Raw genomic sequence first — 16096 nt, 5'->3', positions numbered from 1 at the left:
TAAACATTTTACATCTTATTTATCCTCAAAACAGAATGGTGAATAAGTACTAGCATCTCCAGAGTACAAATAAGTAACTGAGGTTCAGAAGGAAGAACTTGCCCAGAGCAACATACCTAATAAGTACACCACAGGTTGGCTAAGCATTAAGCTGGAGCCAATTAGGTCTTGGTTTGCTTGGATCACATCATCTGGCCCCAGTGCCTTTTTAAGTTGAGTGTACCACGGGCGAATCGATTCCGTGACTTGCATTTATTCTTTCATATAAACAATCGAGACACCTGACTTTAATCACAGATACCATCTTTATCTAACCATTCAATCAATCCATTGGCGAATTTAGTGTGGGCATAATGTCTCTTTATTTATCATTCAAGAATCTTGTTCAAAGGAGAAAAGACTTGAGGAGAGGGAACCTCGCATAATATGAGTCTCCACATAGCTGAAAATCTAAGAGGAAGTCAATATGTCTATAGGCAAAGCCAGGCAGCGTAGGCCGGATTGAACCGCGATTTTTCAGAGCTGCCCATCAATCCTACTGTCAAGTCTGTGCTCGCTGCGCGCGGATTCCTCCGCAGACACCCAATCCCTAGGATTCCACCTGGATGCTAAGACCTGAGTTCTTCGCGTTCGTGTCCCAATTCGCCGCCTCGAAGCCGCCGCGCCGCAGCGGCGCAGCCGGGACACAGCGTCTGCAGGACGCGCGTCCGCCGTCTCCTGGCAACGGCAGACGCGGAGCGGGAGCCGCGCAGGCGGCTGCCATTCCTTGCTGAGCCTGGCCTGGGTCAGCCTTTGCTATGACTTCCAAACAAACCAAAAGGAAAGAGGTGCACCGTATCAACTCAGCGCACGGCTCGGACAAATCTAAAGAGTAAGGGACCTCTGCCAGCCCGTCTCACCCGGGCCTAACCCCTTGGCTTTTTCTGTAGCAGGCTCTGCCAGGGCAGGAAGGAGTTTAGCTGGCTGGCCTCCTCCCAAATTCTGTATCTTCTGCGGGAACCCACACGCAGGAGATTCTTGCTCCCATTCCTTCCCTAGTCCCGCCTGGACCATCCTCCTTTCCAGAGCCCCTCCTCTCCTTCGTAGCCCACCCACGCACTCGGAAAAGCTGGTATCAGATGATATCAGACATCAAATGGTTTTTAAAAAGTTAAACCTATATAAATATGTAGTTTATGTTATTAATGTTTACCCCAAGAAATTTTACAGAGCCTAACTCTTGGAATCTATTTGATGCCTCTCTGTCCTGGGGTGGTGATTGTTGTGTCTGCTTATGTACCTCGTTATTATTATTTTTCCCTTTGGTCTCTCTCTCTCTCTCTCTCTCCCCCTCTCTCCGTTATTTATAGCACAGACTTTAGAATATTATTTGAATTTATAACATTTATTCCAGCTATGAGAGAATGCCAGCTACCAAACATACCTCAGTGGGGTCATTTATGTTCGTCCAGCTATGCCTGTAGGGAGTGGGCAGTCAATTCTTTTCAACTAGATTCTTACATTTTGGATGCCTACTTCTTCACCACCTTCCTTGCCTAAAGGTGGTGAATCCCACATTGGACTTCTGTTCACCCATCCCTAGTATTTAAACTCTTTTAATTCCTCTCCCAGAATCATTTCCATGTCTGTGATTTCTGATTCTCTAGTTCCTAGTTTTCTGTCCTATCTCACAAGCAGGCTTCCAGCCACCTGGCAGATAATCCATTCCTTTTATTAACTAAAATTTCAGATACTATATTACATAAATGATTTTTAACAGGATTGCTCTCCTACTGCATATCACTGTAAGTCAGGTCATTTCAATATTTTCTAATGGCTTCTATTCTTCTAGATCCAAGTCTTACAAGGCCATACAGGATAAGGCCCCTTTTACTATTATGACTTTACTCCCCCTTGTTCACATACTAGCCTTCTCTTCATTCCCTGGAATCCCCTAGGGCTGTTCCTACCTCAGGGCCTTTGCACTCGCTGTTTCCTCTACTGGAAAGCTCTTCCCTTTAGATTTCCATGTGATTTTCTCCCTCACTTTTTTTAGGTATTTACCTAAATGCCATTTCTGAAGCCGATTTCTCTGGCTAACTGGTTTAAAATTTCAACCTCCATTTTTCTGTTCAAACCAAAAACACACTCTTTTTTCCTTTGCTGCTTTTTTTCCTTCATTAAATTTTTCCCATTTAATATGCTATATAATTCACTTTAAAAAATTATGTATATTTATAGGTCTTCCTAATAGAATGTAGGTTCCATGGGATTTTTCTTTTTCTACTTTATATGCTATTGAATATTTAGTATCCTGAGTGATTTCTTGGTAATACGTAGTAGACACTCAAAAATGTTTATCTAATAAATGAAGGACAGTGATTCAATAAGAGATTATAACAGGGTTGCAAAAGAATTTTTTGAAACACCAAAAAAACAAAAAACCTTAGTCAATGGTGGTTATAATTAATTCACGTTGAAGGCTCACAACTCTTGAGGAGGTTGGGGAAAATCTTTGACCTTAAAGAGTTTATATCCTGAAAGAGATGAGATGATTAACTCCCATAAAGAAACTGATCAAACCAGCTAGCATAAAGCACAGTATGTGGCCTGGTCATGTGATGCTTGTATTATACAATAGAGATAAGGTCCCTGCTGGTAAGATACTAACTCTTTCCTTGCCGGTACTTCTATTTCTTTTTGAGATGATAATATTATTTCTAACATGTATATTTTTTTTTCCAGAAAATATATTAATTGAATTATATCAATAAAAATATATGTGTATATAGATTATATAAATTTATTTATTTAAATTAGTTTCAAGTATGTAGTACATTGGTTAGACATCTATATTGTTTATAAACTGGTCCCCCCGATTGCTCCCTCCCTCCCCATCATATTAATAGCCATCATATTTATGCTAACTGCATTCCCTCTGCCATGTTTCCCATGCCCAACTATCAACTACTAATTTCTTTAACCCTTCACCCTATTCTCCCAGCCCCCTAAGCCCCCTCCACTCTGTCTGTCACCAAATTGTCCACTATATTCGTGAGTCTGTTTTTGATTAATTTGTTCTTTTTGTGTATATTTTTGAAAATAGAAGTGTAAAGGCAAATAGTTATACAAAATCTAGGCTTTGCTAGAAATGATCTATTGAGCATTAAACATCAAATCATTAAATTCTGCTGTAGCATTATATGATAGGATGTGAAGTTCATTTTAAAGCAAGTCTATCCTCTAAATTTTACTGAAGGACTATCTTAGATACCAGGCTAAATCATAGATAAACACATGGTACCATCCAGCACAGGGCCTAGGGATCAAAGTCTAGCAAGGCTCCAGTGTCATTGGGGTCATTTTCAGTAAGTTTTTATATGCCATTTTACCACACCTTGTGGTTAAACTCCAATAAATGCAACCCACTCTAACATGGTCCTGGATACAGAAATGAAGGAAAAAGTCTTCAGAGCCTTGAAAATGGCCCTCCCATAGAATCTTATTCTCCTAGAACTGCCATCAGTAGCATATCTCTTTTATTTCCTAAGACTATGTGTCAGATTGGAGATAAGGCCCAAGTCTGGCTTTTACCTAACATGATGGCTAACACATAATAAACATTCACCACTTGTTTATTAAATTAATTTAGAGTTTAGGTTACCTAGCTTGGTTTTCATTCCTTCTGAATTTGGTTGAGGCCTAATTCCATTGACAAAGTTCTAAAACTGAGATGGTACAATTGAGAAAACAGAATCATCTATGCCCAGTTGTGATCAAATTCATAAATAAATATGACTTTGAATTCCCAAGAAAAATCAGGCCAGCTAACTGAGCTGTCGGTTTTTACATAAGATTATTGCATTTCTATTTTATCTATTCTCCATTTCTCTGTATCGGGAAGAATGAAATCTCTATTAAAAGATTCACTCTAGTACCAATTTTTTGTGACACCGAACATGTTATTTTTCTATTCTGACATTTAATTTTTTCTTTTTTAACTGAAGGGCTCATTAAACTTGTTTCCAATCTGACATGCACTGTCCTCTTTTTTTTTGCTTTAGTTTTTTCCTCCAGCTCCAAACTTCCATGACTTTATCAGATTTTCTTTTAACACTACTGGTTCCATAGTAAATGAGGGAATTTTGTTATAGTTAAATATTTAAAACTTTGACTTACTTTTTCTAATTGAAGTTATCTTTCTAAAATTTCATTGGGGAATAATACTTTCATTTTCATAACTACTATCAAATTATAACTCTCATTATAAATGTCTAATTATAATTACAAATTATAAACCAATCTAAATTAATCAATTTGTAAACTAATAGGCATTGCAAAGACGCTTTCACTTGTTAGAGGCCTCTGGAAATATTTGTAATGATAACAAGACAAAAAATTAATCTTCTTGGAAGTATTAAATATATGTCTTATGTAGATCATGGATAATTCAAAAGAGAGAAAAGAAATGATGCAATTTAAGTATTAATAGTTAGAATGTTAATGCTTACACTTTAAATGCTAAAATATTTGGAACTTAAATAGGCAGTTTGAAATAGGGACATGTTGATGTTTATAATCACAAAAGTTTGTTGCACTTCCAATATCACATTCAAATGAAGATGAAACAAACAGGTAATTTGTTAAACTAACAAGAATTATGCAGACTTCTAGATTCTTAATGATGATAATATATCATTAGACCTCTTTCGAAAACAGAATGAAATATATTTCATAATAATCAAGTTAATCTAGCTTTACTGATCAATTGCATATCAAAATTTCATGGAATTCTTGAAAAAGATCAAAATATTTATTTACACAAAGATTTGAAAACAGAACTATTACAAAAGCCGAATTATGATCAATACAATAAAAGCAAAGCATAATAGAAGAATAAATAACTTATTGAGGATTAAATTAATTGGGTTCTTGGTTATACAAGGTCCAAGAGAGAGCTAGTTAAATGAACTCATGCAACAGTGCTTGGTAGTTAATTTGTTCCTCTACCTTTAGAAAATCAGAACAGAAGTCCCTTCAAATAGAACAACACAGTGTAGGAAGGTAATTTTTATAGTTCCAGGTCCAGTCCTCATAGCTTTGCAGAGAAAGGCAGAAGGAAGAGGAAGAGCAGAGGAGAACACCACCCAGGGTTCACACTGGGTTCCGTGATTTCTCCAGTGACCTGTCTGTACCTCAACAACTAAGGCCAGTTAAATTTAAAAGGTCAGCTTCGGTGACAGGAACTTCCCTAGAGGAAAACCTATTTTTTATGGTCATTTCTCAACTACTTAATGAGTACTTTTCATGCCCAAGTCGGTGGTAGGTCTGGAGGATAAGGAATTGTGAAACATGCTACTTTTTTCCAGGGATATATAATCTGGTTGGGGGTGGGGGAGCTAAGAAATATCTAGGACATATATGGTAATTCCACATTCGTTAGGGGGAACTTGTTAGAAATAATAGAGAGAACCATGTGTTGGCATGAGGTTAGATTAGAAACATCATGAGATTCCTAAAATGAGGTTTGTATAAGTTAGAGGAGAGGAAGATGATTTTGAACTGGAGCTGGTTTTTCTAACCTCCTCCCTAAGAGCCAATTCCTAATTTCCAAAGGCACTGGCTAGTAAGATGATCAGTGCAGGCAATGGGAATGTTTGGGGCACAGGAAGTCATCCAGGTTGGCTGGGGTAGAGAGTCTGTGTAGGAATGTACTGACACATTAAGATGAGTATACAGCAGAATGAGAGGGACAGATTAAGGAAATGAATTACATGTCAAGGGGGAACATGGTTTTAAATATCAATATGATGTTTTATAAGGTACGGTTTGACAATTGCCTGCATGGAATTCATGCTGGATTAAGAATCAGGGTTCCAAGAAATGGATGGTGGTCTGAGTAATGGGGGAATGCCTGATTCTGGAAACTCTCGAAGACAGGAGCACTTTTAGAGGTGGGGAGGTGGATGGGTGCAGAGCGGATCTGTACGGTGATTGTGGTCAAAGACTACAAACGACAAATTTATGATCTTCAGTCGAAGTGGCAATATGTGCTATGATGTTAAGGTGATGATGTCACCACATCTGAAAAGACAAGAGAGAAAGTGTAAATAAAATTCAATGACAATTTCCTAAATGCCTTGTCTTCTTTATATTCTGCATTCTCTCAGGGCTTGGCACAATGTGTGTTTAATAATGAATGTGTATTTTAAGTGAGTTGAACTAGAAACTCACTGTGGCAGCTCGGCCATAAAACTCTGTGACTCAGAACCAGATAGAGATTGAGAGTCAGACAGATGAGGCCCTGTCAATCATCCCCAGAATGCAGGGTAGCACTTGGCATGGATTAGAGCATTATAAAAATGTCAATATTTTTAAGTATAAAAATCTTGCTCAGACCCTGCTTAATGGGGAGAGAAGTATCCCATTAGTCTTAATGGGGTCTGCCATCAGTTCTTCCATGGAAATTATCTTAATCTGAACATTTGTTTAATAATTCACTAAAATTTGGCATGGTTTAAGAATCATCTCTGGCAGTAAAAAAATTTTTTAATCATGCAGTTTTAGTTTGTTTAGTTTTAGAGAAAAAGTGGTTCCAAGTTTACTCTGTAGCATTATTACAGAAGTAGAAGTTAGACTGAAAATATTTAAATTTACAAACTAGTGATATTTGTACTTTATTGTTATCTAAAAATATAATCAAATTTATACTTTGAAACTAATAGCATTGTTGTTAATGCTTCTAGGTGAGCAAATTAATATTACCTCAATCAAAAATGATTATTTAAAAATATTTTAATGGACTTTAATATTTTCTGATATTTTCAGGCCAGATTATTTAAATCAAGGGATTAAATAATCTATAAACTGATTATACCATTTAATGTGAGATAAAAGGACTAAAAACTGTATCCAAAACAGATTAAAAATATCTTTTATATGATTTGTATAATTTGTATAATATGAAAGTTTAGATAGAAATATTACTAATCTTTTTCACTTTCATCCTTGACAAGAAAATGTGTATATATCGTCATAAGAAATATCCAACTAGGTACTTTGAAATTTTATTAGCATTTTTTCCCAGTTTAGGTCCAGACTAATTAATTCCAGATTCTGGGGCTATAACCATGCTAAATTGTGTAGCTAATTAACATATGATATATTTTTAAAGTAAACAAATATTTATATTTTGTATGGTTTTTTTTTTTGCTTGTAGCAAAATGAATTCAATAGTCCAAATATTTTCTAATTATTTTTATTCCATCTTTCCGACCTGACAAATATCAGACTTGCATATATTACTGCAACCAAAGTTCTCAAAAAATCAATGTGCTCATTCTGCCCCCTTTTGTCACTCTCGGTCCTTCTATCCACAGCTTCTACACTGTCTCAGAGGTCAGGGTAAACTCAGAGCTTTTCAGTTCTCTTCATCTTCAGACTTTCTACAGCATTTATTTCTGAATAGTACTGCTTAGGAGGATTATTCAGAGGAGCTATATGTTAAATTTAAGTGAAGAAGATACATCTAGGTTCGTCAAATCTTGTGGATACCGTGACAAAAGTAGAGAAAGCAGGAAGAACTGTGAGCCAGAAACAGTGAGACTTTAACCAGATAATATCAAGGTCAAAGGTGAAGGCTGTACTGAACACACTGCCAATAGGGCCCTTTTCACATACTATTTTAATGAATTACTTAGAAATAAGAGGCAAAACCACGTTTGCTCCACTTTGGGTCAAAGCCTAGGAGCAATTTAAGACTGGTTTGCACCACAAAGAATGAGGTTATGAGCGAATCATTGGAATTGTGTAAAAAAATAAAAATGAAGGTTAGTTAGAACCTGTGCATGTACTAGCCTCCAGGTCCTGCAGACCTGTTGTTTCTTTTATGGATTTTCGGAGTCAGCATGGACACTGATGTTTTGCATACCATGTTTGGGCTTGTTCTTTATAAGTATCAGCTTTACTGCTGGATTGATATTGTATCCTGAGAGATGGCAGAAGCTTGAGATCCTAGTGGCCTGTGTACACTGCTTTTTTTTTCTGCTCTCCCTGTTTTTTCCTTCCTGTCTCTCAAAAGCGTTCAGCTTCCTCCAGGGAAACATGTGTCACTCCAGCTAAGTCTACTCTCTTCTGTCCTTTCCTGGAGTTCTCCTTTCTCTGGATCTGCCCCTGTTTTGTTTTCTCTCTTCTACCTCCCACATTAAGTCGTTCTCCACTGGTCTTACTTTGCTTGGCTTTCTTCCTCTCCTTTGATCATATAAAACAGTCATTCCTGATTAAGATGACTAAATTAGCCTTATCATGCAACTGAGCTCAAGTTCAAATGGACAGTTGCACTTGGATGTTTTCATCTACTCCAAATTAAATATGTCCAAAATGGAAGTCATCATTTTCTCTCCCAAATGTATACATTTTCCACGTTCATTTTAGAGAATCTTATTAGCACTTCCCTGACATCTTACGTATAAAGAGCAGTCATCTTTGAGCTTCCCCTCTCCTCTGCCCAACCTATCCAACTGGTTTCCGTGTTCTTGTAATATTCCCTCTGAGATGCTTCTGTACCCTGCCGCAGCATTCATAGTCTTCCCTGACATCCTCTTGTTTGGGCCTTTATTAATTCCAGGGAGAACCACTGTGAAAACATTCCAATTTCCTTGCCTTCAGCGAAGGGTTTTTCTTATCCAGTTTACTTCTTTATATATAATACTGTTAGTAATCTTAACACACTATTCCACTGATAGGTTGCTCCTGCTTTGAAAAAACGAAAAGAAGGCACAGAGGGAGGGAGGGAGGAAGAGAGAGGAAGAGAAGGAGAAGGAGAAGGAGAGAGAGAGAGAGAGGGAGGAGAGAGAATACAAGCTAGTTATCAGGGCCCCAACCAGCTTCAGCTCCTTTCTGTTCTCTGCATCAACCAAATTCTAACCTACTCTTTACATTCTTTCACTTTTCTGCCTCTGTGCCTCTTCCCATCCTCTTTTCTGTTTGTAGTTGTTCTCACCCAACCCCAAATTCTATCCATAGTTAAGACCTGCTTTTCCATGAAGAACATCATCTGATATTCTAAGTTGGAAGTAATTTCCTTCCCTCTTCTGTGCTAATAAAGCATTTTGTTCTATTGATATTTTGATTACTTCAGGGTATTAGCTGACACTACTAAAGAAGGCATGTTGATTGCACATTGAATAAATAAACCGCCTCCCACTATGAATACAATTATGTTCTTACCCTGAACAGCATGCTTGAAGAAAACAATGGCAAAATTTCAGACCCTCGTTTTATTGAAATTTTAACATCTTTATAGTGAAAATAATCTAGTTAAAGCATATACAGGAGTGTATGTATGTGTGTGTATGTGTGCATGTCTGTAAATAAGATTCTGCTGCTTTTTTTTTTTTAATTTCTAATGACTTTATACTAGCTAAAGTGTCCTTTGGTTTCCAATTCTTGTATATTTTTTATTGTATTATATAAACTTGTTCACTGACCTAAGAATTTTTTTAAAATAATTTTGTCATCTTTGCAAGGAATATAATTAATAAGTGTTTTTAAATTTAAAAAGTTACTTTATTAGTGTTTTATTAATAATTGGATTATAAAATATATTTTAATATAATTATGGGCTACGTCCATTAATATAAAGATAATTTTTACTTTTTCCCAATTTAAATTATTGCAGGGTATTTAATTTACCAGGAATAGATGTACATGAAAGGCAGAATATATAGACGAGATATGTTTTATTGCATGTGACTTTGTAATCAAATATATCATAGAATGTAGATATGACTCTAGGAACAGATAATATTGCTATCACAAAATGATGTTTGGAATTTCCTTAAATTGCCTTTTAAAAATCCGTCGGCTGTTTGTTTGTTTGTTTATTTGTTTAAAAAAACAGGCTTATCGATGTATTTGGCATTCAGTAAATTGTACATATTTAAATGATGTGTTTTGGTAAGTATTGATGTATATCTGCACACATGAAAGCATCAAGACAATCAAGATAATGAACAGAATTAGTATTACTTTTTCCATAAATATTTAGTTGACTTCACCATTAAAGACATTTGGGTCTGGAGCTTTCTCTGTGGAAAGGTTTTTAATGTTAAATTCACTTGCCTTAAATAGATAGAGGAACATTCAATATTTCCAATCCAATCTATCTCTTCCCTAATAAATAGTCTTAGTTTGTATCCTTTAAGAAATTGATCTATTTCATCTACACTATTGAATATATGGACATATTGTTGTTTGCAATATTTTATTAGTCTTTTAATGTCTATTGCATCAGTAATGATGGCCTCACTTTCATTTCTGATATTGGTAGTTTGTGTCTTCTCTCATGTTTCTGATCAATCTGAAGAGAGTTAGATCAAAAAACTGGATTTTGGGTGTACTGATTTTTTCTCATCATTTTCCTTTTTTTATTTCTATTAATCTGCTCTAATCTTTATTTCCTTACTTAACTCACTTTAGATTTAATTTGCTTTTTTCCTCTTAGTTTCTTAAGCTGGAAATATAGTACATTGTTTTGAGATTCTTTTCTCATATAGGTATTCTGTGCTATAAAATTTCTCTTATGTATTGCTTTAGTGACATCTTATAAATTTTAATATGCTGTGTTTCCATTTTTATTCAATTCAAAAATACTTTCTAACTTCCTTTTTTATTTCTTCTTTAACATATTGGTTAATCATATGTATTTTACTTAGATTCCAAATATCTTGGAATTTTCCAGGTTTTTTTTTGTTTGTTTATGATGTTTAGTGTAATTCCATTGGTCAGAGAATATGCTTTGTATGACTTGGATTTTGAAAAAATTTCTTGGGACTTATTTATGTCTCAAATTATGGTCTATCTTGATAAATATAACGTGTTCTTGAAAAGAATCTGCTTTTTATTGTGATGGAGTGTTCTCTAAGTGTCAATTAAGTCAATTTTGATGTATAGTGTTTTGTATTCTATAGCTTCTATAGCCTTACCGATTTTTGGTCAGCTTGTTCTATCAATTATTAAGAATGATATTGCTATTTTCTACTATATTTACCTATTGATTCTTACAGTTACATCTGGTTTTGTTTCATGTACTAAAAAAATTTAGGGTTGTTATATCATCTCACTGAATTGTTTTTTTTTTATCATTATGAAATTACATTTTTCAATTCCTTGTAATATTCTTTGTTTTGAATTAAATCTACTTTAAAAATATTTTTGATTAATGTTACCATGCTATATGTATTTTCATCCTTTTATTATTCGTGTCTTTATATATAAAATGGATTTCTTTTACATTTAATGTGATTACTTATACTGCTAGATTTAAATCTGTTATCTTGCTATTTGTTTTCTCTTTGTTCTATCTTTTCTTTATTTTTCTTCTTTTGCTATATTTCGGATAAATTGTGTGTGTTTTTAAAAAATTCTATTTATCTCCTTTGTTGGCTTTTAGTTATATGTCATTGTTCTTTTGGTGGTGACTTTACAGTTTGTAGTACACAACTTATTACACTCTACCGTCTTTGATATTATACCAGTCCACATTTAATACAAAAACATTATAATAATATGTGTATCCACCTTCCACTTTTGCTATTGTTTTTATACATTTGACTTTTTTATTCATTATAAACTCTACTACATTATTTGTTTGTGTAAGCCATTAATTATACAAAGATATTCAAATAGTGAAATAACTTATATATGTAGCCCTGTAGTCACTACTTCAGATTTCCTTTATTTCTTTGTATAGACCCATAATTCTAATGATATCATCTTTTCTTGTGCCTAAAGGCCTTCTTTTATTTTTTTATCATGGTGAAGATTTTCTGCTGATGAATGCTCTCAGTTTTTTATGTAAAAAATTGTTTATATCACTTTCATTTTTAAAAGTTATTTTTATCAGGTGTAGAATTTTAGCTTGACAAAGTTTTTTTCTTTTAGTTCTGTAATGATATTGCCCATTAACTTGCATTGTCTTTAATGAGAAATTTGCTGTTTTTCTTTTCTCTGTTCTTCTGCATGTAGTGCCTTTTTTTTCCTCTGGTTCTTATGATTTTCTTTTTACCATATCTTTTGTGTCATTTGCTTATGTTGTACCTTGGCACGATTTTTGTCATGCTTTTTGAGTCTGGGGTTCATTTATATTGTTGAATCTGAGTTTTTTAGTTTGCACTGAAATTTTAAAAATTTTGATCATACTTTCTTCAAATATTTTTCCTACCTCCAATTTCTCCTTTGATGACAGCAATAATAGATTGTTTGAAGTTGTCCCAGAGTTCACTGATGTTTATTTTCAATTTTTAAAAATAGTTTGAATAATTTCTATTGCTATCTCTTAAATTCATTAATCTTCTTAAATATATAATTTACCATTAGTACTCTTCTTGGGCATTTTATTCCCAGGTATTTTAGTTTTCATTTTAGGAATTTTAGTCATTTTAAAAAATATCACGAATGAGAAACAACGCATTGCCAGAAAAAAAGGGTACCCAAAAGAATTGGAGGACTTGCACAGGGCCAAGACTAGTACTGTTGACCAACCACACATCCCAAAGCTAACAGAATAAAATAAATAATAAAATTAGAGCAGAAATAAACAAAATAGAGAAAGAAAAACAATAAACAAAAATCAACGAAACAAAATAGTTTTTTTGAAAAGATCAACAAAATTGACAAACTTTAACTAGATGGACTAAGAAAGGAGAAGCAGAAATAAACAAAATAGAGAAAGAAAAACAATAAAGAAAAATCAACGAAACAAAATAATTTTTTTGAAAAGATCAACAAAATTGACAAACTTTTAGCTAGATGGAAAGGAGAATACTCTAATTATTAAAATTAGAAATGAAAGTAGGAACATTACTACCAATTCTACACAAATAAAAATGGTTATGTGTATGATGAACAATTGTACACCAACAAATTGGATAACCTAGATGAAGTGAACAAATTCCTAGAAACATAAAACCTACCAGATTAATTATGAATAGAAAATCTGAACAGACTTATAAATAGTAAGGGAATTGAATCAGTAATCAAATATATCTCGATAAAGAACAACTCTGGACCTGTACTAGTGAATTCTACCAAATATTTAAAAAAAGCTAATAACAATCTCGTTCAAACTTTGATAAAAATTGAAAAGATGAGAACACTTCCTATCCTGTGTGGCCAGAATTACCATAATACCAAAACCAGATAAAGATACTACAGGAAAAGAAAATTACAGGCTAATATCTCTTACGAACATTTATGTAAAAATTATCAACAAAATACTAGCAAACAGAATTCAGCAACATACTAAACAGATCATACACCATGCCCAAGTGGGATTCATTCCTGAAATGCAGGAATGATTGAACATATGTAAATCAATGTAATACAACACATCAACAGAATGAAGGGACAAAAATATATGATTATCCCAATTGAAGCAGAAAAAGCATTTGACAAAATTTAACATCTTTTCATGATTAAAAAAAAAACCAAAAAACAGAAAACAACAACACTAAACAAACTAGGAAAAGTGCCTTAACATATAAGCCATATATAAAAACTTCACAGCAAACATCATACTCAATGGTGAAAGACTGAAAGCATTTTCCTCTAAAATTAGGAACCAATGCTCGTCTTGCCATTTCTATTCAACATGGTACTGCGAGTTGTGAACAGGGCAGTCAGGCAAGAAAAAGAAACAAAAGGCATCCAAACTGTAAAGGAAGAAGTAAAATCATCTGTTTGCAGATGCTATGATTTTATAGTTGAAAATCCTAAAGATTGCTGAAAAAAAAAAAAACTGTTAGAATAAATGAATTTATCAAAGTAGCAGGATATAAAGTCTATACTTAAAAATCCATTGCATTTTTACACACAAACTGAACAATCTGAAAAGTGAATTACAATATAATTTTAGTTACAATAGCATCAAGAAGAATAAAATATTTAGAAACTAACTTAACCAAGGAAGTGAAAGACTTGTACAATGAAAACTACAGAACATTGCTGAAAGAAATTAAAGACGTAAAGACAAAGAAGCACATCCTATGTTCATGGATTGGAAGACTAATGACATTTTAAAGTCATTATTATTCAAAGTAATCTACAAATTCAAGGCAATCCCTATAGAAATCTTACTTTTTTTTTTTTTTTCAGAAATAGAGAAACTCATCCTAAAATTTATATGGACTGGGTGACCTTCTAAAGATTAAAGGAGTTCTCTCTGTGTGAAGCTCTCTCCTCTAGTGCTCTGCCCTGCAAACTGGCTCCTTGGTCTCCCCCAGACTCTCATCTCCTCTTCTATTCAAGGAATCTGCTGGATATGTGGATACACCTGGTCTCACTTCCCCTGCACTGGCCTAAAAACTCTCTTAGGGCCATAGGGCTCACCTGTCTTTCGGAAATCACTGTCCTTCATCACTTTATGACCGTGTCTTGAACACCAGTTTCTTGTGCTTTGCCCAAGTTTTTGGTTGTGTCAGGTGGGAGGGCAAATCTAATCCCTGTTACTCCCACTGAGACAAATGTGATATCTTTCAGATTTATTACTTAAATTTTGCATTTTACTTCTAAGTAGATTTTGAACAGTATTTATAAATATAATCCAGGAATAATATATTGCAAGGGTGGATAGAATTCTTTCCTTAAAAATGAGATCTCTAATTGACTATTATTGCCAGTACATATTATCTTTTGAAAAAATTTTTTTTTGGTATAATAGGGACATCTTGATACCAGAATTTTAATTAAAAGAATGCAACTTCCAGATCTGATGATGATTATCTTAAATAAAATTTTTATAATTATTACCATTGTGCTCATTTTTGAGTTATATTGCAATTTATTGTTTCTCAACCTTCCCATTTTAAGCCAGTGGTCAATTATGGGTAAATGTTAAATAATACATATCTAAGAATAGTATATTTGTCTCTGTCTAATGAGCAAAGTCAACACTAACTGGAAAATAAGGTTCAAGCTCCAAGCCCCCAGTAGGAAGCTGTCTATCTACTTTGTTTCTCCACAGCCTAACTTCCCCCAGCCTTATACTACTACGTGCCCATGCCCTACGGAAAAGCTCATAGTTTTCTGTCCCTGCTGTCCTGTTTCTTGCCTCTGCACTGTCTCTTATGCTGTTCTGTTTTTCTAGTGATGCTCATTCTCCTTTTTCAACCTGGAAATTTCTAGTTATCCTCTAAGACAGCTCAAATGCTGTTTATTGCAAGAAGTTTCTCCTAATTGCCTCTCTTGGGTACAATGCCCTTCCCCGCCCCCCACCTTACCATCTGTGGATACTTCCATCTCTGCACATACCACATTATATTGAAATTATCTGTTTACCTGTTTGCACTCCAAAATAAACTTAAGAGCAAAGGTATATATTTATGAGTCTGTTACCCCATCATCTAGCACAGTGCTGCCTGTCACAGAGCAGGTGTTCAATAAATGTTAGTTAAAAATAAGTGAACTGTTGAGTGAGGTTCCTTTCTTATTCTGAAACAATATTTTCCTAGCATGTTTTAGTTTTCATACATATTGGTTGATTTGATCCTAATTAAAAGAATTTTGCATTCTCAATTTTTCTTCTAGTTAAGGTACAGTTTACAGTGAGCTGTTCTTTAATGTTAGGTCCACTCTTTCTGTTCTCTCAGTTTGGCAGTTTTATATTTTATTTTTTGGAAAATCCTTGCAATACACTGAATGTCTGTGTACCCCAAAATTTACATGTTGAAACCCTAATCTAAATCTGATGGTTTTTAGAGATGGAGCTTTGGGGAGATGATGAGGTCGTGAGTGTGAAGCCCTCCTGAATGGGGTCAGACGCCAGAGCTAGCTCTCTTTCTACTGTGTCAGGAAACATTGAGATGTCAGTTGTCTGTAACCAGAAGAGGGCTCTCATCAGAACCTGACTATACTGGTACCCTGATGTTGGACTTGAGCTTTCAGAACTATGAGAAATAAATTTCTGTTGTTATTAGCCACGCAGTCTATGGTATTACGTTATAGCAGCCCAAACTAAGACAATTCGCCATTTAAAAAAAATGCATTTATCTTTAAATACTTTCCTACAAAGTCTACAGTTACTCAGTATTATTACTAAAGAAACAAACAGGCATGATAG

The 16096-nt window shown here is 34.4% G+C and overlaps 1 protein-coding gene across 1 annotated transcript in view; it reads left to right on the top strand.

The window, feature by feature from the left end:
* The first annotated feature begins 751 nt into the window (after window positions 1-751).
* The window catches only part of ADGB (androglobin), a 139700-nt gene continuing 124355 nt past the window's right edge, over window positions 752-16096 (top strand). The window contains 1 exon segment of the mRNA XM_006915339.2: window positions 752-871. Coding sequence (XP_006915401.1) covers window positions 798-871 — 74 coding nt within the window. The 5' untranslated portion in view covers window positions 752-797.

Source organism: Pteropus alecto, unplaced genomic scaffold (assembly GCF_000325575.1).
Source record: "Pteropus alecto unplaced genomic scaffold, ASM32557v1 scaffold185, whole genome shotgun sequence".
Taxonomy (NCBI): Eukaryota; Metazoa; Chordata; class Mammalia; order Chiroptera; family Pteropodidae; genus Pteropus; species Pteropus alecto.
Note: the sequence above shows the minus strand (reverse complement) of the source record. Positions and strands in the feature narration are given on the sequence as shown.